This window comes from Rousettus aegyptiacus, unplaced genomic scaffold (genome assembly GCF_014176215.1).
Source record: "Rousettus aegyptiacus isolate mRouAeg1 unplaced genomic scaffold, mRouAeg1.p scaffold_m13_p_15, whole genome shotgun sequence".
In the NCBI taxonomy this organism is placed as follows: Eukaryota; Metazoa; Chordata; class Mammalia; order Chiroptera; family Pteropodidae; genus Rousettus; species Rousettus aegyptiacus.
This window is the reverse complement of record NW_023416290.1, coordinates 22,210,949-22,236,661: the sequence shown is the minus strand read 5'-3', so window position 1 is coordinate 22,236,661 and position 25,713 is coordinate 22,210,949. Positions and strand designations below refer to the sequence as shown.

Here is a 25,713-nt window from a genome sequence, read left to right as displayed (position 1 = left end):
AAAAAAGAGTGATTTTCAAAATTACATGTGCATATTTTTCATTCAAAATATTGACCACAAAAGCAATATGTAAACCGTGATTGGTGCCATATTTTAGAAAGTTTAACAAAATAGGAAATTACTTTAGAATTTTTATGATTCACAACAACCAGAAATACAAAAATCAATAATTTTTATCTAAAATATTACTCATTTATCCTTATTTTAGTGCTTTCCATTATGGTTTTCTCAATAGTAAATACTGACCTTTGCTTTTCTACTTTTTAAACTATCTTTTATTCTGTTAAGGTATTTCAAAATATGATTATTTATTAACAATGGTATACAAATCCTTTTCCCTTTGCTCTGTCGTATGTAAATTGGATAAATTACTGTGTTTATTTGCACTATTTTCTGAGAATTTAAAATGTATGTTATATATGTTTTACTTTTATAATTTTATAATATTAATTATTTTACTACATAATTATATATTTTATATTATAAACTATATATAATGAGCAGTTTAAAATTATTCTATGTTAAATGCAGAATTAATATTTTAATGTTAATCATTTATCTATGTACCTATTTATTGCTGGAGTAATTTTAGTCAGCTATATTTAATGCATAAATATATAAACATATATTTTATCCTTATTTGCTTCAGGTAAATAATTGCCACTTACACACACTGGAGATTTTATAGTGAGAATTATTAATTAAAACCTGGACGATCTCAACCAGAGATAACAGAAAGAAGAGCATATGTTAAATAATTGAAAAGGCATTTTCCAATATAGAGAAGACTCTGATAGGCACCTCTGAATTTTACTGTACTCATAACATGTGGTGTTATTATTTGTTTCACTGTCCCCAAAACTCTTTTAAAAATGGCTGAAATAAAACAAAATGTTCTTTTTGGTCAGAAAACAGTAAAATACTCTAACACATGCTATTAGAAGTCAAGGCCAATTGGCTATGCTTCATACTTCTGACAAATCTTGGCTTCTGGGACCTTCCTGCATCATTGTACTTGGCAGTAATTCCTCAGGTATCTCATGCGGTGGCCAGTGCTAGAGAATAAAAGTTGGTAGGTAACATCACAGAAAAGGTTTTTATGCAGCATCTCTTTAGACACTTTGTTTATTAACATTGCCCCTTTATTTATTAGCTATCACCCCTTCTCCTCCCTGTCCTCCTGACTCAGCTCTAAGCAACTATTAGCCTACTTTCTTTCTCTATAGGTTTCCCTATTTTGAACTTTCGTATGAAGGCTATCATATAGTCTGGAGGCAACTATTAATTTTTGCCAAAATTGTCAATGTAGGAATGTCCAAACCTGCAGAGAATTTTTATAATTGATTTGAGCCAAATCTGGACACAAGATCTCAAAATTAAGTAAAGTGCTTCCAAGAAATGACTATTTATAGTTTTTTGTTTGTTTGTTTTCTTTTTTTTTTTTTTTTTAATGCATTTGGAATTAAGGAAGGAGTCAAAGAAGATTATAAGAAGATAAGGAAAAGCAAGGTGGGGATGAGATTGCAGGATAGTTAATAAAATCATGTATTCTCTTGAGAGTGATCGTGCTTGAAGAGCTCTGGATCTGAAAGAGGCATTTCAAAGATTCATTAACCTAGATGCACAGAAACAATAGATAAGGTTTGCTTAACCCATTTCCTGTTTGCCCCAAGAATATTTGCTGGCAGCACTTGTAGCTGTTACTCCAAGGTAACTTGTGGATCAAAGTCCTAAACTTACTCTCAATTTTGCCATGAAATATCTCACTTTTATTATTATTTTTGCATCACTCTGTATCTTGATAGTCTTTAGAAACAAAAGACATCATTCTATTTATAATATTCTGTTTTTAGTAGTGGTATTTCTATTTATAAAATATAGTAATTCTCCATCGCTGAAAATATCAAATTCTAGAAAAGGTAGCATTCCTACATGTGATGTTAGCATCATTCTCGAACAGTTAGCTAGTTGAAGATGAATCAATTTATGTATACATTTCTGTTACATCAGGATTAGAAACAAGTTATCTTTAGACATAACTCCAAGAGCAGTTTTTATATTTTATTTTCACATTGAAAATTAGTCAGATGTGCTTCAACCTCAAAGACTGTGTTTATGTAAAATTAAATTCATGCTGACAGAGAGCTGCACTTTTTTTTCTAAATAAGAAATTAAGGCAAAGATAAGCCTTTTACTAAACAAAAGTTATATGCCTGGAAAATGACTACCTACCATGACCTTCTTCTATTAGTTTATGATCAGATCACTTTGTGAAGTTGTTTTCCGGAGAACCCCTTTTTCATTCACAAAACCAAATTAAGTGATTTTGGCATCTAAATGTGGGATACAAATGGAATGTCCATATTCTTTCAGGTGACCTTCCTTAGGTGTCTCTCTATATCTGTTCACTGGGCTCTCAACTCTAATCACTGTGTTACTATCTATTTACAAGTATTTTTCTTGTTCTAAATGAATATACAATGGTAGGGTCTATGCATTTTTTTTCCAGAGCCCAGAATATGATTGATTGATTGGTTGATTGATTTATTGATTGAAATAATAAAAATATTAAATTGAAAAGGTTTATTTGGCAAGAACCTCGATGCTCTAAAAACATCCTGGGTTTGGTTTGAATGAAATGAATTGCACAGTTATACTGGAAAAATCATTGTATAGAGTCCTACTCAAAATGTTACTGAACTCAGGTTCAGCTGCTTGCTGCTCATAAGTCCATAACTTGTGAGACAAGAGTTTGGTAGAAAGAAAGCAGGTTTATTCAAGAGCAGGCATGCTGAGAAGACTATGGACTGCTGTTCGCAAAGGCCATCTTGCTGCTTCAGTGCCAGCAGGGGTTATTATAAAGAGAAGGCTGAGTAAGGGATCAGGGAAGAATTCTAAAGCCCCAAGGAGAGGGCTGCATCCTGGAGGGGAGGTGGTGGTCAAGAATATCTACCTTGTCTTCTCTACCTTGGCTTGTTTCAAGGACCATTTGGAGAAGAGGCAAGTACAACAAAGGAATTAACAAGGGAGAGGTGGGTAGCTCCTCTTTTCAGGTGCAGGTCAGCACAATAAACTCCCTTTTGCAGCCCACTCTGATAAGCACTCTGGAGCTGGTCAAGCAGAGGTCTGGGGAGGATTTTGCAGTCAATTTTGTGGCACCAACCAGTCCGGGACTGATAGCTCCCTTTGAAATCTGGGTCTACAGCTCTCAATCAAGCAAGTTGTTTATCTATGAATTATACATTAGTTAACAAGGCATTTTTATTTACATATAATAGTGAAATTATAAGGACAAAGAGCAAGGAAAAGAATAAAAATGGTTACAATTATAAGACTATAATAAAGTCACAATCATGGTTATAAATATGCTTCAGATGGAACTTTATACCCTGATTTTTATGAAGCTGGCTATAAAATTAACTTTGCTTTTTAAAAATACTATTACAAAATGTTTTAGTGTTTTCTTAGATATCCTTTAGAATGTCACCTCACATTCCCTAATCTTGATTTTACGATGGAAAAACAGAACTCAATTAATTCATGTATTCTCTAATCATAATCCTGAGCCACACACTTTGGCCTAACATTAGGGAAAAGATGGTAACAGAAACATTGCCCTCACTTCAGGGTCTTCATACTCCAATGGTGAAGTAGAAATTGTTAAAATTATGATGTAAACAGTGTATATCACAGTCATGATTCAGTGCTAAAAGTAAATTATTTTAAGTAAGGAGATGTTAAAGGAGCAGGACCCTTTGGTTGAAATCTTGAATATGAATCAAAGTTTAACTAGTTAACTAAGAGTAAATTAAAAAATGCTTTCCTGCCAGAGAGGACAGTATATGCTGACCTCCTTTAGTTCTCAGAATGATGAAAGTACAGGATGAAGCTGTAGAAGCATCACCATTGGGGGCGATCTGAGTTCTTCATTGCCCTAGTGGTGCTAGGGGTTCTTGGTCCTTTCCACTGACACAGCAAAAAATTACAGATTGGCAATGATTAGGAAAAGTAAAATTTATTAAAGTATGTTTCAAGAGAGAAAAGGGCTATGCTAGAGAGAGCTATAGCCTTGTTAGAGGTGGGGAGGTCTGTCTTATATTTAAGCCATGATGGGTGGTGATAGATGATTGATGCATGAGGTCGTTTTGATTGACAGTTGGTTGTTATATAACCTATTGTCAACTATGCATATTCCTTTCCAGAATTCAGTCTGTTATAATTATAAACTTCTGGGCACATACACGACATTATAATGATGGTATAATGAGGCTGAAAAGAAGGGCAGAGCACTCCTTACGGTGCAAGTGTTTATTTCTGGCCTAAACTGGTTGCTCTGCTGTGGTCATTTACTTCTTTATACTCCATAATGTAGGAATATTGTTATTTGAAAAATGAGTGTTTTCCAGGAGAGCCAAGGAGCAGCCTTTTGGATTGGGCCATCAGTGTTGTCATTTCGATGGTCATGACTCTAGGCCTTTGCTCCCGTTACTCATGACTTCCTAACTGCCTGACAGAAGGAAGATGGAGGAGCCAAATGACAAGGGGCTGTTAGGTATTTTAGTTTCATTCTAAGTCTATCATTTGTTTTAAACAGGGTGAGTCACATTGTTTGATTCCTTCCCAGAAAACCTTGAATTTCCCCATTTAGGTGCAGAACTAAATCTAATTAATTTTAATAGAGCTGAATTTCTCTCACATTTCATCCAATAAATAAAGGTACTGTGATTTTAAGTTACAATTTTTATCTCTTAAATTTTATCTTAAAAGTTTCTATCTAATTAATCATAGTCATTTTCTGAAATTAGTTTAAAAATATTCTCTGAGCTCCAAATGTCTGATTATAAAGAAAGAAAAAAAGAAAGAGAGAGAGAGAGAAAGAAAAACACCTTTAAGTACAAGTCATTCATATTTCAGGAAAATTTTACATATAAAAGAAAAATATTGACAAAATAAGGATTAGTCATATTGTAACTGGAAGACAAATGAGTCTGGTAGTTCATGCTCTTTGCACAGTTCAGAATAGCAATCCTGGAGAACATACAGACTATGGCTCCAAAGGCCTGGCTTTCTGACTATCTCATAGCACAGATTATATAGGGAGAAGTCATCATGGAAACTAAGGGTGTTGGGGTTGTGGGTGCTACTGATTAGACAACTAAAGGAAATTGAGGTGGTTGATCATTGTGTCTAGTTCTAGAATCAGCTATGGTGCCATCCCATCTGATCCTGTGACCTTCTGCCTCAATGGGGTTGTGGCTGAAATATATATAAAGCTAAGATGTTATCCTTAGTCTAAAGTCCAACCAAAACCCATTTGTCCTAATGATTATAGACTTGAGGCTTAGTTAATCTTATCAACTAAGATTTAATGATTGAAAGATCAGGCATATAGAGGGTAAGAGCGGGGAGGTGATGAGGGGGAAGACAGGTGAGTTACAATGCCATAATCTGGACAAAACCAACTTGAATCAGAAGGAGGGGGGGAAAAAAAAACAACTATCTTAAAGACATTAAGTTTGTGTGCAGTTATAAGCTATAGGGTAAGAAGTGAGGCTGGGGGCACCGTGAGGCCCATAATACTGGGTTCCATGTATCAAGTCCTCCTTTATTATCTTGTTATTAAAAGATAGTTATAAATCTGGATGTTTAAGGAAGAATGATATTAATGAGTTGACCCTCAGAAAGTTGCTATTTCAATACAATAGTCTTTTCTCTAGAGAGACCCCAGAGAGAGATTAAAAGTCAAAGCACTAAGAAAATTTTGGATTCAATAATACAAAGGCAGAAAACTGAATAGCAAAAACAGCTGAAGGAAAACACACTGATGAGAGCCACATAGACAAAAGTGACATAAACAGTGTCATTGTCTACTCTAAAATGTCTAAATCACAATATCTGGGTGATTTTGCTTCCTCTTTTCATGTCACCTAAAACTTCTTCCATGATAGATTAATTTTAGTTAATCAGCTTTTTCTTCTAAGAAATGGAGATGCATTCATGAAATTCTTTCTAATGTGCAAGTATCTCTAGAAACTATCAGTGACCATGAACATTTCATTTCATTGTATGCCTTCTTTGCTTCTACTACAAATAATTCTACAATGTATTCGAAGACTGAAATAATTTTAGGCCTACAAAAAGCCTTAGAATTCATTTATTCATTCGCCCACTTATTTCACAAACATTTTAGATTAAAAAAAAAAAAAAGAAAGAAAGACTGTTTCATTCATTGGGGTTATATCAATGAACACAACAAATTACCAAAAAAAAAAAAAAAAAAAATCAGTCCTCTCATAGAAGTTACATTCTAGTTACAAAGAAATGAAAAAGAAAACAAATGATAAATGTAAGAAATTAATAAAGAAAATAGGATAGAAACTGATAGCTGATAAGTACAATGGGAAAGGATAGAGCAAAATATAGGGGATTGAGAACTTGAAATCCTAACTAGTAAATATTAAGGGTCTTAGAAGAGATTAATCCTAACCTTAGTTACCAATTAATGCTATGTAATTTTTACTCATTAATCTTAATTAATAGACTGTATAAAAACAATAGCTATTTTTTAAATTCGGTATTTACTATGTGCTAAATAAGCACTCACTTTCACTACAAATCACTATCCCTTTGATATACAGAATAGAATGTAAAAGCAGTATTAGAGCCAATGAGGATTATGCCAGAAACTTTCTTTACAAAATTTAGTGACAGTGGGTGAGTGAATATAGAGTTGGTTCATGGGAAATAGTGAGGAAAAGTTTAGTGGGTTTGAATTTCAACTCGAGTAAAACAGTTTTTGATATTTTATGTTTTATGTTTCTTCTTAATATTCTAGATGTAGAAAGAACTACTTGCCAAAGAAAAGTTAACTACCATCACTTTTCTCAACAATTACAGCATATCTTACATTTAAGTATTTTGGCAATTCAGTGTTAAAAATATATATCTATAGGAGGAAAATGTCTGTTGTAAAACAATTTATTATCCTTGGGGTGAAAAAAAGACTTAGAAGGTTTACTTATTCTGAAGATAGTGAAATACCAGTGGAATTTAGATCATCTTTTCAAATTTTGTATGTTAAAAGTACTATACGTTTTTCTACATGACATTTTAGTCCTCAATGCACTCACTTATTTGATTTTTTCACTATTGCTTTCAACTGTCTCAACTCAATTATTTCAGAGATTTATTTTATTTCACTATACATAATTTTAGCTAACTTACTTTTGTTTATTTTTTCATATCTCTTTTGGTCAATTAGATAAAGCAGTATTGCAATATTCTTGCCATTTTATTTTATTCTGTTAATTGTTTGGTATATGCTTTCACACAAAGAGGAATCTAATACTAATTAAGGAAATGCAGACTACCCTTCCCCATCATACGTATGCACACTCTGATTTTCTCTATTCATTTGTGTAGGTAGAGTTCTTTCTAGACACTTAGTTTGCAAAGGGATCTGTGCTTAGTCATCAGCATATAACAACTTAGCCATGTAGTGGACAGTGATTATCTGGTATTTGGAGCCCTAAATATTGCAATGGACAGCACTGTTCCACATTGAAGAAAATGCTTGCTTAACATTATCATTCTTTATTCTAAAATGAAAATTTTCAAAGTCACCTGTTTTTAATTATTAGATGTCACAGTGAAATTCTGAACAGCTAGATAAGTTCATTGGTAGTACTATCTACTCAGTAAAGAAATTCCACATGTTTACTTAAATTCTACTTAGTTTTCATTAATACACTATTCATAGCCTGTACAGTTTCTAACTAAATGCTGCATTTTTATCTTTTCTGAATAAAAGCACTGTATATGATTTTTTTTTCTTTTCAGGGGGGAGCAGAGCATAATATTCCAGTTGTCATTTCAAAAATCTCCAAGGAGCAAAGAGGTAATGTATTAAGAGAATTATACAGTTGCTATTACTTTGTAAGTTGCTGTTATTGAAGAATAAAGTGATATTTAAGAATTATAAGTTAATGTGTAATTGACTAGCTCCAGTTTTCTCACGACCCAACAGTAAGTAGTTGAGTCTGATTCCTAAGACTTTGCTCTTTATTATTCCAGGGATAGGCTTCATTCACAGAAGAGCAAAAGGGAAAATAACAGAACATGTGACTCTATATCAATTAGGGACTGAAAAACTTTTCAATTGTGTCATTTAAACAGACATACAAACAAGTCTGCTAATTACAAGTTACATCAAGGATTACCAATTTTTAGATATATATGTTATTTTCACTTCTCATATACAATTTATATCAGTTAGTCCTCCATACAAAATTTCATCTAGGTAAAACACTGAAGATATAAAGCAACTGTTTCAGTGAATAAAATTTATAAGACAACCTAATGTTTAAAAAGAAAGTTGGAGCTGATTCCAGGGTTGAATCTCTGAATCTAAACTCTTTTATAGATACCTTAAAATTATAAGTATATGAGAAAATGTCTTCATCTATTCAAAAGAGTGATGATTTTTAGTGACTGTAAGATCCAAAAAAGTAGAATTAAATGTAAGTATTTCAGCTCGTGTTTTAGTATTTAGGCTGAATTATATGATTTTTGTATTTCTATTCCTTGTGGATCTTTTAAGACACTATCCATACAAAGTATTTATTCTTTTCTCTTTATCAATTTTGACTATAATTTAAAAACTTATCTGTATGAAGAAAGTAGTCAATGCATAATCAATTGTCTTTTTTCATTCACAGCGGAACTTTCAGGACTACTCTTTATCGGGGATGCAATTCTGCAGGTATACATTTTACCATTATTCTTTTATGTGCAACCCAAACATAAAGTCAATTCATATTATACCACATAAAACTATGCTTGTCTTTCATTGCAGATAAATGGAATTAATGTGAGAAAATGCAGACATGAAGAAGTTGTAAGTTTTCTCTATTTTTTTAATATCATGATTTTCTAATCCATTGTCCTATCTGATTTACAAGGATCTCTTGATCTCTTAATATGTGTTTTTTTGTTGTTGTTTTGTGATTTTGTTTTTGTTTTATATTAGAAACGGATCAGTGAGTACTGTCCGGGATGAAATGTAATACAAAGAAATACTTAAAAAGGGTCATTTGTTATGTTTTTCTAGTTTTTCTGTTAATCTTTACCAGTCAATACCCATTACATATATCTCTACATGAAATACATCTCTGAATTTTTGTAAATGTTTATTAACTTATAAACTTATAAAGAATACAATTTATGCCTGTAAAAACCTCATAGAGTAGCAGGAGCAATTGGAAGATGACATAAAGACTATGTGTTTGTGTTTCAATGAGATAGAGGGCGGGGGGGGGGGTGTGGAGGCAGGGAGGGAGAGACAGACAGACAGACACACCCAGACAGACAGACAGACAGAATTTAAAGTACTTTAATCCAAGGTAAATGGGTTTAGTATTAAGCTGAATAGTCATCAGTTCTTACTGTGGTATTTTTGGGGGTGTTAGTAAATGTGCAGATCTGAAGCCCTCACCTCAGGGATTCTAATTCAGTCAAAGTGGGTTCAAGAATTTGGATTTTAACAACTAGCCCAAGTGGTTCCATTACACATGGCCTCTAAACTATATTTTGGGAGAACTGGAGGGTTGAGGAGCTTCTGTTGAGGATGGTGAGATTACATACAAATGATAGAGAATAGAATAGTGTTAGATTCTTTGAAAAATATTTGTTGCAGTTGATTAAATAACATGTGTAGAACATTTGCTGATTTTCTGTTATCAGCTCACATGGGAAGGGGTATAGGAGAAATTATGTTTAAAAGTTTATACTCAAGGGTCAAAGAAAATTTTTTAAAAATACTGTAAGCCTTTTGCATCTCATAGCTCTAATTTATTTGTTTTTAATAAATACATTGTATTTTCTGTTAAAAGCTATTTAGAACATCCTATTTTGATATATTTACCCATTTTAAACCTCAAAGGGACCACCTGTATTGTCTGTGAAAAATCCATCATTCTACAGGTAGTGTTATTAGAGAGGGTTCTTGATTATAAGCACTTGGAATAATAAATCAGGATTTGTCAGTATTCATCACTATTCATCACTTTTCTTTCTCTTCTTACTAGGGCCACCTTATTGGCTCTTTATGATGAACTTCATGTAAAATATAAATATTTCAAGTCTCAAGTTTCCTCCAAATACATACAGAGAAAAGTAGTGTTTTAGACAAATGAGAGAAAAGTATAGTAGAGAGCACACTGTTCTGCAGATTCATATGTTAATTTTAAATATTGCCATATAAGCAAAGATATTTTAACTTTGTCTTTTTTTGAAAAGTACAAAATGATTTTAAACTCCTTATACAGGGAGCAAAACAAGTGTATTTTCTTTCAGAACCACATGCTGTTAGATCAAATCTTGTTTGCAGTTTGCCCTTCAGAGGCAGGCAGTGTGCTTAGACAAACAATGATGAAGCTTTGATTAAACAAATTAGTGTAGCAAAAAAGAATGGAACTCGCTAGTAATACCACTTCTTAATGGTATGGTGTACATTCTGTTTCAGAGAAAAGAAATTTAGAATGACATTGCAAATTAATGTGGTCCTTCACAGTAAACTTTTATTTTTTTGAGAGTTTTATTAGTTTTAAAATACAGATGCTGATATTCTTATTTAATTTAAATTTTTTCACTTTCCAACAGTGATTAGATGCTTCTGTCCTCTACTAATTACCTAAACAAATAGACTTACAATATCTCCGTGGGACTAAGATGTTAATTAAATGTTTAAGAATGGACTTACATGTGCACAAAAAAGCACAAGAATATCAGGGGATGTAGATGGTTTTAAAGTAGCATGCTGATATAACATAACATATTCCTTATTCCAAGTCAATAATTCACATAAAGTTTCAAATTCAGAAACAAACTCAATAGCTGTGACTATATGTTGTTTTCTTTTATTAACCTAAACTATTTAGTGATATTTTTAGAAATTCTGCATTCGGCTTTGATCAGCTTCTATCTTAGGAAGCTTTCAACAGTATAACTGTTTTATGTTGAGGTTATAAATTTTGGCTTTTATAGAAGAGACATTCTATATTGTCTACGCTGGGCACTCAATATAGTATTGTTGACTGAATTCTTTAGCCAAATGCCTAAAATTAGGTCATCAAAATATTTGCATCTACATGTTTCTTATGCTATTAGTCTGGATGTATAATAAGTCAATCTGGGCTTCACCTGCATGTTGCAAGGCATTTTTCTCTCTAGAATTTTGCCGAAGAAGAGAAAGTCCCAGCTTTCTCATTCATTGAGAAAGACTAGAACAAATGCCAAATTGCATATTACCTGGCAGAAAGATAGCAGGATGCCCTGTATAGAGGGCTTTAATACTCAGAAACATTTTTATACAAATTTCATCTTCGACCACTTCCTAACATTTTAATTTTAAGTAAATTACCTTTTCTATCCCCCTGTTAACCTTCTGTAAAAATAAATTAAAAATAACTCTTATAAGGGTTATATTAGTGTAATGTATGTGAAAGTCCTAGCATAGATCTGGCAATTAAGAAAAAAATATATACATTATTTTATGTCATCAAATACTATTGCTTCACAAGCTAGTAGTCATGTCTTCATTTATCCCCATCAGCCACTGTTGCAAACCATGCTGGCCCCTGGGAGGTCTCACAACAGAAAGAACTGATGATGCTGCTCCACATCCCAAGCCCTTTCTTCCACTTCCTGCCATGAATTAAAGTAAACACATATGACTGGCATGACAGGGTCATTTGAAAAAAAAAAAAAGTGAGGATTCCCTGCTCATTCTAACAGGGTGTCTCTTTATTTTTGATGTGACCGTGTCTTGTTTTCCATGAGTTGTCACCCCAGGCATCAAAAGTCCCTAGTGTACCTTTTCTTTTTTTTTCTCCCAAGGAAAGCTGGATCTATTGCCATTGTTTATGTTAAGATTGACTCTTCTTTCTATACCCTACCTATGAGTCCTAGACGTATTAAGTGACTGTTATCTCTTTATCTAGCTAACCATATATTTTTTTTTGCTTAATAGTTAAGCTGATCACATAAAATCTTCTGAGTGTCATCTACATAATAGGCATTGAACTGAGTCTTTTGTGAGAAAAGAAAGAGTATATAACTTTAAATGTCTCTAACTTTATTGCTATGTGGTATAATTTCCTTAGAGTTTAATAATTAAGAGAATATACAAAAATTATTAAGAAAGGTCAATATAAAAAAATTCATTTGCAATGGTCTTCAAAACATAATAATCATGATCTACCTATACTGATTAGAAATAAAAGCACATACGATTTAGCATTAGCAGAAAAGGTTGTGGTCTGATTTTACAATCAAACTTGAAACAATAAGCTATTAGTATAATTGAAATTTTCATCTCATAAGACTTCAAAAACAGAATGGCTTATCACTAAGTAAGGCAGGATAGATGGATAGATGATTCCAAACATTTTCTTCTAAAAGAATATTTCTGGTTCCAGGTTTGAGATTCTTAGATCCTAAAAAGGAGGTTTGCCTGCCTTTTTAATGGTCTTATTGATAGAAAATACTCAATAATTAGAAATGCAAATAATCGTCCCTCTAATTCTGATTTGTGATTTTGAACTACTCTAAAACACTGTATAATTCTTATGAAAGCAAATTGAGTAGCTAAACTTATGCAAGTTAAAATGATACATTCAGGCAATGAAAATAAATTTTGATAAAACTAATATAAAATATTGATTAATAGCACTTTAATTATTATAATATATGTTTAAGTTAAGATTTACATTGGAATAAAAAGACTACATTAATTTTAAGCTTAGTAAGAAAATAATATTACAAGAGATAACATCCGAAAACGAGACATTAATTTATGTATTGGAACATGTAAGAAGATTTTATGAGTTACTGAGAAAAATATTTAGGATGGGATTTGAAAACATAAATCATTTTAATTTTTGGCAAAAATATTAAAATGTCATTAAATTACAAATTATATTTTACCTAACTACTAACTTTTCAATTTGTTCTCAGTTTGGAAGTAGGTTTTGAGCGCTAATATTTTCCTTAAGAATTCTAGCCTTAGTGGACTTTTTTTTTTCTTCAAATTAGCTACCACCAAGAAAATACATATATAAAATTATTTAACTTTAAATATTTCAAACTGATTTGGGAGCTGTTAAGTGCAAAGGGTGAGTGAGGAATAGTTTCTAGTCAAGATAGTAGAGTGCTTGCCTGCTCCCACTACCACATTAAAATTGTAACTAAACTGTGGAATAGTCAACCTGAGAATCATCTGAAGATTAGCTGAACAGAGTTCTACAATTAAAGATATATAAAGAGGACACACTGAGGCTAGCAGGAGAACCAGAGATACAAAATGGGCCAGTCTCATATTCACTTGTGACAGTTGAGCATCAGGAGGGATATTTTGGCTGAGAAGGTTTCTCTGGAGGAGCAAGAGGCTCCGGCCTTAAATCAGGGCTTGCCGGCCCAGAATTCCAGTGGTGGAAAGAGGAGTCTCCACAAAATCTGTAAAAATCAGTAGGTATTCCAGCCACCTAGGTGAAATGGAAGGTAATTGGAAATGCAAAAGTCCCCTTAGAGGGCCTGCACAGAAACTCACTTGATCTCAGGCACTTAACCTGGGCCCTGGCAGAGGGACAGCAGCTTGGAGGTGCCAGAGATATACAGTAAAAGACTGAGTTGTGTGGCTTCAGGACGAGATCTGGAGAGATAGCCATCATCTTCCCTGTGTTGAGCCACATGTTCCCCCCACATGGCCAAATATGTTTCCACATTGGCCCGGTGAACAACTCTCGCTCCACCCCAGTGACTCCCTGAGATACCCCTCCACCCACCTGGCAAATACCAGTGACAATTTCATGCTAGGCAACCAGCTCCACCCAACTCTCTCAACAGAAGGCTCCTTCTACAGCAATTAACGGGCTTTGGCTCACCTAATTCGAGAGAAATTTTTAATGGCAGGAAACCAGACTTGGCCCAAGCTGCAGGATTTTTTGAACAAATCATGGGGGTCTGTGACCCTGAGGTGAACTGTGGCTGGCATCAGTGTGATTATAGACGTTTATGAGTGGCCATTGGCTTAGCCCGGCAGCAAATCTAAATTTGCACTAACCTGGGAAATACCACTTGCCCCACTTTGATTACTCCCTTGGAACTCGCATCCACTAACTGCCCAAGGTTCTTTCACCTGCTGAGCCTTATGAGCAGGCAGCCTCAGGCCTTGGGCTTCCTTGGGCTGAACTGCCCCAAGCCTAGTACTTGTGGCAGCTTGTCTTAGTTCACATTGTGGACTCTCCCACATGCCTCCAGGTCCAACACAGACAGCTACCATCTGCAGATAACTTCGTAGCTCCTATCAGTTAGCCCCAAACTGATTAGAAGCAGCAGCTGATCTTTGCCTGCATGGGAGCCCCTCCCAAGGGGCCACAAAACTGACACATCCAGAGGCTGCCATTATACCTAAATGGAGCACCACCTAATTAGCCCCATAAACAACACACACAAAGAATAGTCCCAACAAGTAAATAAGCCCACTGGGGCAAATCCCACTCTCTGGCTTCAGCCCCCACACAGTAGGTCATATGCTGTGGGCATGGCCAGCGATCATAGCCAGGCAGCTTGAGAGTCAATCCTGCTCACTGATGTGCCAACAACAATCAAGGCTAACTACAACAAGAGGACACACACAACCTACTCAAGAAATACTCCTGAAGCACCCAGTTCAGTTGATCAGGGAAACTGAGCCAGTGGGCCACACAGCACACCTATTAAATAAAGCCACCAAGCTCAGAATGAAAGACACAGCAAATCTATCTAATACATAGAAATGAATATAGAGAGCAGCCAAAAATGAGAAAATAAACATGTCCCAAATGAAAAACAAACAAACAAACAAACAAAAAAAAACAGGAGAAAACTCCAGAAAAATAACTAAAACAAAAGCAAAAGCGACCAACCTACCAGATACAAAGTTCAAAACACTGGTTATAAGAATGCTCAATGAAGAAGAGATTAACTCAATGAGAACTTCAAAAATATATAGAAAGCATAAAAAAAGGACACAAAAGCCACAAAAAATACCCAGTCAGAAATGAATAATATAATAATCAAAATATGAAGAGTAGACTAGAAAGAATCAATAGTAGATTAGATAAAGCAGAGGATGGAATCAGCAATTTAGAAGACAGATAGCAAAAACACCAAACCGAAACAGCAAAAGAAAAGAGAGTAAAAAAAAAAAAAAGCATAGTTTAAGGGACCTCTGGAACAATATCAAGGATAAGAATATTTACACCATAAAGGGTACAAGAAGGAGCAGAGAAAAAGCAAGGGATTGAGAACCTATTTGAAAAAACTTCCCTAATCTGGTGAAGGAAATACACATATAGATCTAGGAAGTGCAAACAGTCACAAGCAAGGTGAATCCAAATAGATTCACAGAAATTGGTTGCATTCTTATATAACAATATGGAATTATCAGAACAAGAAATAAAAAGAAAAAACAATCCCATTTACAATTGCATCAAAAATAATAAAATATAGGAATAAATTCAACCAAAAAGGAAAAAGACCTATACTCAGAAATTATAATTCATTGAAGAAATTGAAGATACAAATACATGGAAGCATATAGCATGCTCATGAATAGAAAGAATTAACATCATTAAAATGTTCATACCACCCAAAACAATCTATAGATTCAATACGATCTCTGTTAAAATACCAATTACATTTTCCACAGAACTATAACAAATAATCCAAAAATTTATATAAACATAAAAGACCCTGAATAGCCACAGCAATCTTGAGAAAGAAAAAAAGTTGGAGTTATCACTCTACCTGATACCAAACTTTCTACAGGCTTTAACAATGGTACAGGCATAAAAACAGACATAAAATAGCATGTTACTGTCATAAAAAAAGATAAATAGATCAATGGAACAAAATAGCGAGCCCATAAATGAACCCACATGTACATGGTTATTTTATCTATGACAAAAGAGGCAAGAATATACAATTAAGTAAAGACAATCTATACAATAAATGATGCTGAAAATTTAGACAGATAGATACATGCAAAAAGATATGAAAGTAGATAACATTTTTACATCATATACAAGAATAAACTCAAAATGGATTAAAGATTTAAATGTTTTTAAACACTCAAAGCCATAAAACTCTTAAAAGAAAACATAGACAGTAAATCCTTTGACATTGCTCATAAGTAACGTTTTTTGTTTGTTTGTTTGTTTTTGATATATCTCAAGGTAAACAAAAGAAAAAATAAACAAATGGGACTTCATCAAACTAAAAAGTTTTTGCACAGCAAAGGAAGCCATCAATAATAGAAAAAGACAATCTACTAAATGAGAGAAGATATTTGCCCTTGATATACCTGATAAGAGGTTAATATCCAAAATTTACAAAGAACTTAGACAACTCAACACTAATTAAACAATCTAAATAAAAATGTGCAGAGGACCTAAATAGACATTTATTTAAAGAAGATATACAAATAACCAATAGATATATGAAAAGATGCTCAACATCATTAATCATAAGAGAAATTAAAATTAAAACCACATGAAATATCACCTCATGTCTGTTGGAATGGCTATCATTAATAAATCAATAAATGACAAGTATTGACAAAGATGTGGAGAAAAGAAAACCCTTGTGCTGTGTTGTTAAAGACACTATAAAAAACAGTTTGGAGTTTCCTCAAAAAATTAAAAACAGAACTATCTTATGACCCAGGTATTCTATTTTTGGATATTTATCCAAAGAAAATCAAAACACTAATTTGAAAAGATATATTCACCTCCATGTTCACTGCAGCATTATTTACAATAACTAAGATATAGAAGCAATCTATGTACCCATCAATAGCGATTATATACACAGTGGAATATTATTCAGCCATTAAAAAAATGAAATCTTATCATTTGCAATGACATTGATGGACCTAGAGGGTATTATTCTAAGTAAAATAAGTCAGACAGATAAAGACAAATACAATATGATTTCATTCATATGTGGATCTAAGTAACGAAATAAATTAACACACAAAATGAAAACAGAGAATGATTGTCAGATGGGGGCAGAGGGTTTGTGGGGCTGGGTGAACATGAAGGAATTAATAAGTACAAATTGGTAGTTACCAAGTAATCACAGAGACATGGAGTAAAGCATAGGGAATATAGTCAATAATATTGTAATAACTATGTATAGTGCCAGGTGAGTACTAGACAAATCAGGGGGATCACTTTGTAAATTATATAAATATCTAACCACTATGCTGTACACCTGAAACTAATATAAAATAATATTGAATGCCAATTCTAATTGAAAAATAAAAATTAAAAAAAGTTTAGAAATATTGCTCATACTATCTCTGATTTTGAAAAGAAATATAATTTGGAGAACTTGCCTTAATTACATGTTTAGCTTTTTGTTAACACACTTAGAAGTTCCTTCTCTGCTGGACCCACATATATCTCCCTTAATTAGTTTATGAATATAGACAGTACAGATGACACTTGGAGTGACTGGTTAATAAAATTATGTAGGTTTAAGTGTATAATTCAATAATGCATCATAGGTAAGTTAAATTTCCTTCTGTCATCATATGTTTCATCCGCTTTACACTTATCTACCTACCCCATCTCCCCTTTCCCTCTGGTAATCAATAAACTGTTTTCTGTGTCCATGAGTCTCTGTTTGTCTTATTAATTTTTCGCTTTCAGTTTTATGTCACACATATGAGTGAAATCATACAGTCCTTAACTTTTTTTGTCTGACTTATTTCGCTAAGCATGATAATCTCAAGATCCATATATGTTGTCACAAATGGCAGTATTTCATCTTTTCTTATAGCTGAGCTATATATATATATATATATATATATATATATATATATCTCACATCTTCTTTATCCAATCATCTATCCTAGGGAACTTTGGTTGTTAACATATCTTGGCCACCGTGAATAATGCTGCAATGAACATCAGACTACAAATATCTTATAGATAAATGTTTTTAAATTTTAGGGCATACTTTTAATTAAATGCATACTCTTTTTCATGGCTACTGACTCTCATCAAATTCCTGTTTGTTGTCTTACATAATTAAAGGTCATGCGTTATTTTGAAGCTTTATAGAATTTATAGCTATGTGCTGCTGGAAGTCTTAACAAGGAGCCTCAGGAGTTACATGTTCTGTAGTAGTTTTGAGACATCTCAGGATGCCATAAGCTACTATTGAAGGTCACTTGGGCAATAGACACAATTCCCTGGATCAGAAATCTGGCAATCAGAAGGGGGAAAAAAAAAATGCCCAAGATCTAGTTAAAGATCCATATATCTGTGGTCACCAAAATAGAGAGTGGCTCTTTTGGAAAAGTGTAAGGCGGAAAGATATCCTATGTATGTATGCCCTTTTCTAAGAATATCTGATATCCTAAAGCAGATGCTATAGAATCATACAATAGAACTTATTATACCTTTACTTAATATTATCAATGGTGTATATGCAAACAAACTCCTAGAAAACCTCCTTAGATTCCTGGTTTTAGATATCAAAATAACATACATATATAAAAAGTATATTTGACCCTTTCAGGATTATCTATCTAAGGAACAATTCTAAGGCCGCCTTCTATGACCTGAAAGTCTGCGCCAACCCCAAATTCGTATGTTGAAATCCTAATGCTAACGTGATGGTGACTGGAGCTGGGGCCTTTGGGGTTTGCTTATGTTCTACTCCCAGGAGTTGGACTAGTACTCATATAAAAGAGGCCCTAACAACTCCCTCACCCCTTCTCTCATGTAAAAATAGAAGAATTCTTTGATTCCAAAGAAGGCCTTCACTTGATCATGTGGCACCCTGATCTCAGATTTCCAGCCTCCAGAACGGTAAGAAATAAATTTCTGGTGTATGTAAGCCCCTTAGTTTGTGGTATTTGTTATAGCAGTCTGAACAGAGTAAGATACCTTTCAAAGTGACAAATGTTTAATCTTAAGCAAGTCAGTGCAGAGATTTGGAGTAAGATGATTTTATTGCTCTTCTTTCCTGTAACTCTATTATAATACAATAAACAAGGTTGTTGGGTTGTTTTTTTTTTTTTTTTTAATGGAAAGCAGATTTTTATTTCAGTGGAGCTGTCCTAGAAGATCTGAAAAAGCTGAAGCAAATGTTGATGTCTAGCAAACGTTCTGAGCTATCAAGAATATTAAAACGGAGAATTGAGGATCTATAGCTAATAAAATAATTGAATTAGTATTCAACAAGAATCTCTAAGTATTTGTCTGGCCTCAGGCCCAGCAGAGGGCATGGGTGAGGTTCCACACTAAAGTAAAGCTAGAGATATAGTCTGAATAGTAAGTTTCTCTGCTTTGCCCTTCTTTCAACTCTCAACACTGGCAGTCAGATTTTTGTTTGCTTGTGTTTTCCACTAAGAGTAGATGTTAGAATATTCTTCTTTAGTCATTAATCTAAGAAAAATAACCCACAAATTATACAGTAATACATTTGGGCTCTCCCACTGTAGGCCGGGTTCCAACTAACAACTCTGCAGGAGAACTCAATGGTAGATAAACCATGCATCCTCTACCTAAAGCCGTGAATTTGCTTTTCACTCTTAAATATTGACTGATAACATAGGATTACCAATATTTAAAGAAAATTGTCCACATCAAAGGCAAAAGCTAAAACAGAGAGAAAAAAATGAAGGAAACAGACAACACAAGGTTCAGGAAAAAAAGCCGTTAATGCTCTAATATTTTTAGAGAGATGGCAGAAATTATTACATAAATAAAATAATTCCAGTATTATATATAAAAGGAACACACAGAGAAAAAAGAAGAGTCATATAATTATTAGACTAGGTTTATGTATTTTGGGGAGGAAGACTATAGAGGTCAGGTGCCATTCTCATCACATTATATTAAGTATACAGACTATGAACATGACTTCATCACCACTGATATTCACCTTGATCACCTAACCGAGATAGAGTTTGTCAGGTTTCTCTACTCTAAAGTTACTTTTGCTTTCTTCCTATACTGTGTTCTGAGGAAGGAGGTTGCTATGCAGAGCCCACGCTTAAACAGCTGGGAATTAATATTCTTACCTCCGTAAGGTTGAACTGTCTACATAAATTATATGGAATTCTCACATAGGAGATTTACCTATTCACCTCAAGTTATTAATTTATTCAATCATTTTGATATATCAGCATGAATTTATAGATATTTATTTTATGCTATGAGTTATACAGCAATGCTACTTTATTTTATTATTCAAGAGGTTCCAGCTTTGGCTATTAGGAGTTCTTTCAATTGGTTCCAGTGTTACTTTGAAATACTCATAATTTTTTTTGAAGGATTATTGGATCTATGTTCATGATATATATTACTTCTAATTTTTTTTTCTGTAATTTTTTAAAAAATCAATTTTGGTATTAGGATCATGCTAGCATCAAAGTATGATTTACAAAGTGTTGCCTATGTCTCTATATTCTAGACCAGATTGTAGAAGATTGATGTAATTTCTCCATTAAGTAAGTGATAGAACACACCAAGAAAACTTTCTCTATGTGTACCTTTTTTTTTATAAGTTGTAATTTTTATTAATAAGATTTCTTTAATACATATGTCAGTTCAAAAATTATTTTTGCAGGAATTTTAGTAACTGTATCTTTCGAATAATTGATTCATATCATCCCAGTTATCAACATTGTCAGCATAAGGTTTTTCATGGTATTCCATTATGAAACTTTTTTTTTTTAGTTTTCATAGAATTAGTAGGGATAACCTCCACTTTATTTCTGACATTGGTAATTTTTATCTTCTATTTTTATTTTTGTTTGTTCTTTATTTATTTAACTTTTTCTGTATTTTTATTATTTGTTTTTCTCTTCATGCTTTAGGCTTGGATTGCTCTGTTTTTTCTAGTTTCCTGTAGTGAAAGCTTAGATCATCGATTTTAATCTTTGTTATTAACATAATGGTATAAATTTCTTTGTAAGCACTGCTTTCACTGAATTCCACAAATTTTGAAAAGTTGTATATTATTTTTATTTAGTTAAAAGTATTCTTAAATTTACCTTAAGACTTTTTCTTTGACATATGTATTATATAGAAAGGTATTGTTTTATCTCCAAATACTCAAGGAATTGTCCAGCTATCTTTCTGTTACTAATTTCTAGTTTAAATTTCTTGTCCGTGAATATAGTTCCTGTGATTTCTATTTGGTTAAATGTGCTAAAATTTGTTTTCTGACCTAGAATATGATCTATTTTTCGTATGAGCTTGGGAAGAATATGCATTTTGCTGACTTTAGATGGAGTATTCAATGAAAGTGTCTATTATATCAACTGGAAAGCTAGTGCTGTTTAGTTCAAATATCTAGTACTTTATTGAAACATCTTCTAGTACATCCTGTAAGCATTAAAACTGTTCAGAACAGTTTTTAGAGAATGGAGAACACACTTTGTAATGCAGGTAGTAGAGACTGAAAATACATATTCATATTCATACTAAATTATTACCTGCTTGAACTATCAGTCCTTGAAAGCTCTATTAAAGTTTACAACTATAATAATGGATATATCTATTTTTTCTTGCAGTTCTATCAGCATTTGCCTTATATACATTGATGTTGTGTTGTTAGATTGTTTAGTATTACTATATATTCTTGAAGATTCTACCACTTTATCATTATTTAATTCCCCTATTTAACCTGAATAATTTCTTTTGTTCTGAACTCTGCTTTGTATGTAATTAATATATCTCCTCAACTATCTTTGATTAGTAATAACAAGCTTTATTTTCCTCTATGCCTTACCTTAAACCTATTATCTTTACATTATTTTTTATGTGTGTAGAATTTGTAGTTTGGTCTTTTATATCCCCTTGACAATCTGTTTTATAACTTATATATTTGGGCCATTCAAATATAAAATTATTATTGATGAAAACTAAATGAATATCCACAATGTTTATAACTCTTTTTTATTTGTTTCATTTGTTCTTTGTTCCTTCCACCACCTACCCACCTTAATTATTTTTTGATTTCCTTGGTTTAAATTAAGTTTTTGATATGAGTCAGTTATCTCTCTTCTTTTTGTCTCAACTCTACATTAAGAACAATTAGTGTTTACCCTAGAGTTTCCAATACATATTTTTAATTAATCTGCAGGCACTTTTAAATAACCCTATACTGCTTCCTGTATAATTCAGAGACCTTATAATGGAATATTTCTAATTTATTTATTTTATCTATTATAACAATTCTGTCACCCATGTCACTTATCTATAGTTTTTAATAATCCCATACATTCTTACTATTACTATTTAAATGAAATGTTATGTTTCCAATAAATTAAGAAAAATAAAAATAAAATACCTTACTTTTATTCATTTCTTAAGCTCTTACTTTCCTTATATTGATCTGAGTTTCTGACATATTATTTCCTTAATCACTGAAGAAATTCTCGTAACATTCCTTGCAGTCCAGGGCTTCTGGTAAGGAATTTTCTATTGTTTTATATCTGATAAGTCTTTTATTTCTCTATGTAGATGAATAGTTTCACAGGATATAGAATTTCAAGCTTATGATTTTCTCTTTTAACACCTTAAATATTACATTTCACTCACTTCCTGCTTTCATGGTTTCTGATGAGAAGTTAGCTGTAATTTTAACCTGTTTTCCACTATGGGTAAGTTGTTTTTCCCATCCTTTGGGTTATTTCAGGGTTTCTTTGTCTTTGATTTTCCTCAGTTTGGTTTTCTGCAGCAAATACCCAAAAGAAATAACTATATCTGCACAAAAACTTGTACACAAATGTTTATAGTAGCATAATTTATAGTAGCCAAAAAATAAAAACAATACATCTGTGGTGAATAAATTTTTTAAAATGTGATATATTCATACAGTGAAATGCTATTTGACAGTAAAACAATAAAGTACTTATACAGGATACAACATAGATGAACCTTTAAAACATATTAAGTAAAATAAGCTAGTCACAAAAGACTACATATGGTATAATCTCTTTTACATAAAATATCCAGAAAGGCCAATCCATAGAGACAAAGAGTAGATTAGTAATTGCCTAGGGTTAGGGAAAAAGATTAATGATAAGTTAATATAAACAGGAGCAGGGGTTCTTTTTTGAGTTGACAAAAATTTTCTAAAATTAGATAGTGGTGATAGTTACACAACTCTATGTATATACTAAAAACCACTGAGTTGTATAATTTAGGTGAATTTAATGTATGAGTCATTTAGTATTATTCAAATGTTATTGTAAATTTTACTTGTTTTAATTTTATTTAATTTTTGTGGTTAAAAAAAAGCAACTACAGAAAACCACATAAAACAAATACATAGCTTAGTAAATTATTTTGACAAATATCCTTTTAATAATTACTATGCCAAGAAAAAGAATTTTGTCTACCATCCAAAATACTGATTGTGTATTTCATCTTAATCATAGCCTTTCAAATGTGACCACTAGCCTAAATTTTATATTCATCGCTTACTTAGCTGATTTTTATTATATCCCCTGCACACACAGAACATTAATGGACATATGTTAAATGGTAAAAGGAGTCCATTGAAATTGCTCCTAATGGCCAAACTGGAACCATATCAATAATAAAATAAATAAAGTAATATTGAATCACAATCCATTTTATAAAGTATATATCTTTAAGCCCTCACTAGTATAAATAAATGATGGAATAAATAATTAAATACGGAAGTATAGACAAATATGTGCAGAACAATATTAAATAATTTATGTAGATAGATCACATTCATGGAGATGAAATGTAATTCCTCACTTCTTAAGTGTGGACTTTACATAGTGACTATCTTTCCAAAGAGTACGGAATGAAAAAAGGAGAGAACAAAGTAACTCGTGAGCATAAAAACCTGACAAGCACAATCTCAACCAATTAAATATAGTCAAAATAACACTAATAGTTATGATAATAGCATGCATCATTTACATAATAAAGGGACAATGTCACTACCATGGTCATCCTTTCAAAATCACATAAACAATCTAATAATGAGAAAATAAACTAATCCTCATTCATAAATATCCTGTGAAATATCTGACAACTACTCCTCAAAACCTAAGGTTATCAAAAACAAGAAAAGTCAGAAAACTGTCACAACCAAGAGGAGCTTAAGGAGATATGACAACTAAATGTAATGTGATATTCTATATGGGATCTTATAACTAAGAAAGACATTAAAGAAAAATTAAGGAAATCTGAATAAACTATGAAATTTGGTTAATAAGAATGTACCAATATTTGTTCATTAACTACGAAAAATTCACAATATTAAGGTAAGACATTAATAGGGGAAAATGGGGGCGGGGTGTATGGACACTGTACTATTTTTTTTTTCAATTTTCTCCAAATCTAAAATGGTTCTAACATTAAAAAGAAGTTTATTAAAAAAAAAAAAACTGAATAGAATGGGAATCTACCATGATCTTTTATTGTTTTCTTTTTCTTTGATTTTTACTTCCTTTATCTCTCTTCTGCATGGAATGTCAGCTCTCTGGAATGGAGAATTGTGTCTCTTTTATTCACTGAGTTGTGTACTGACACAATCCATGTGATAAATAAATATATAGTGGGTGAAATCTTGAAATGTCCTCCTCACTTCAAACTAGGCTGCCCCACTAGTCTAACAAATAGTTTTCCTTCTCTTTTGTATATCTTGCCTTTTTATCCTTGTCTCACTTTTCCCAAATAATTCCCACAACTCTTATATTCAATTTCCATAACCATTTTCTTACCAACTTAAAAAAAAGGCTTTAGACAACAGATCTTGGCCTACTGGTTTTAAAATATGTCTTTATTTTTTTTTCTACAAAGAACTAGAGGATTACAAATGAATTAATAGAAATCTGGACCTCCACTTACCATTTTTAAAAATTCTTTTTCAAAACTTATTTGGATTTTATACAACTGGAAAATTGCGGAAATAGAATTTAATTAATAAAGCCTCACTCCGGAGCTCAAATTTTAACAAGTACATACCATTTAGATCAAATAGTTTGGTGATAGTTTTTTTATAATAATCTTTCTTCTAAAAATATAAAGGGAATTAAAGTTTTTGATTATCTTTTTTCTTCAATGTTATAGATCATGGGTGTTGAGGAATTGTCTTGAATATTCAGCCTTCTGTCCTGAATATGAGTCTCCTCTGATGCCTACTGTCCAATGGTGTTTTTAAGTGCTCCAAATCTCTAATGTGTCATGTTTTAACGGAAAAATGCTTCTTCTCTTGTAGCATTTGAAATTGATTTCTTAAGACCCGTCCTCTACATTTTTCCCCATTGTGGGGAATTTCTTGGTTGCTTTCTTTTTCCCATATAACTTTACCCTACCTTCTAAATGGCTCTCACTGTTTATTTAGCCTCTCATCTGCAGAGCACTTTGATGCACATGGCATGATATTTGTATATCCTGGCTTCATTATAACTCACTGGAGAGTCCTTTCCTCTATTTTCACAGAGAGCCCTATCTTGAGTCGAGCACCACTGTGCCTCCTATGCCCAGACAACATCATCCTCTTATGTTGTGCTTTATTATCAGGGTGGTTGTGGATTTCTGCTGCTGCTAGTCTATACATTGCCTCATTCCTCTGTTGAGATTTTCTGCCAATTCCCTGATTAAA

At 32.6% G+C, this 25,713-nt stretch overlaps 1 protein-coding gene across 12 annotated transcripts in view; it reads left to right on the top strand.

The window, feature by feature from the left end:
• The window catches only part of SNTG1 (syntrophin gamma 1), a 746,957-nt gene that overhangs the window by 503,411 nt on the left and 217,833 nt on the right, over window positions 1–25,713 (top strand). For all 12 annotated transcript variants that reach the window (XM_036232864.1, XM_036232861.1, XM_036232854.1 and 9 more), the window contains 3 exons: window positions 7,840–7,897; window positions 8,718–8,761; window positions 8,855–8,896. In XM_036232864.1, coding sequence (XP_036088757.1) covers window positions 7,840–7,897; window positions 8,718–8,761; window positions 8,855–8,896 — 144 coding nt within the window. The remainder of the gene's footprint in view (window positions 1–7,839; window positions 7,898–8,717; window positions 8,762–8,854; window positions 8,897–25,713) is intronic.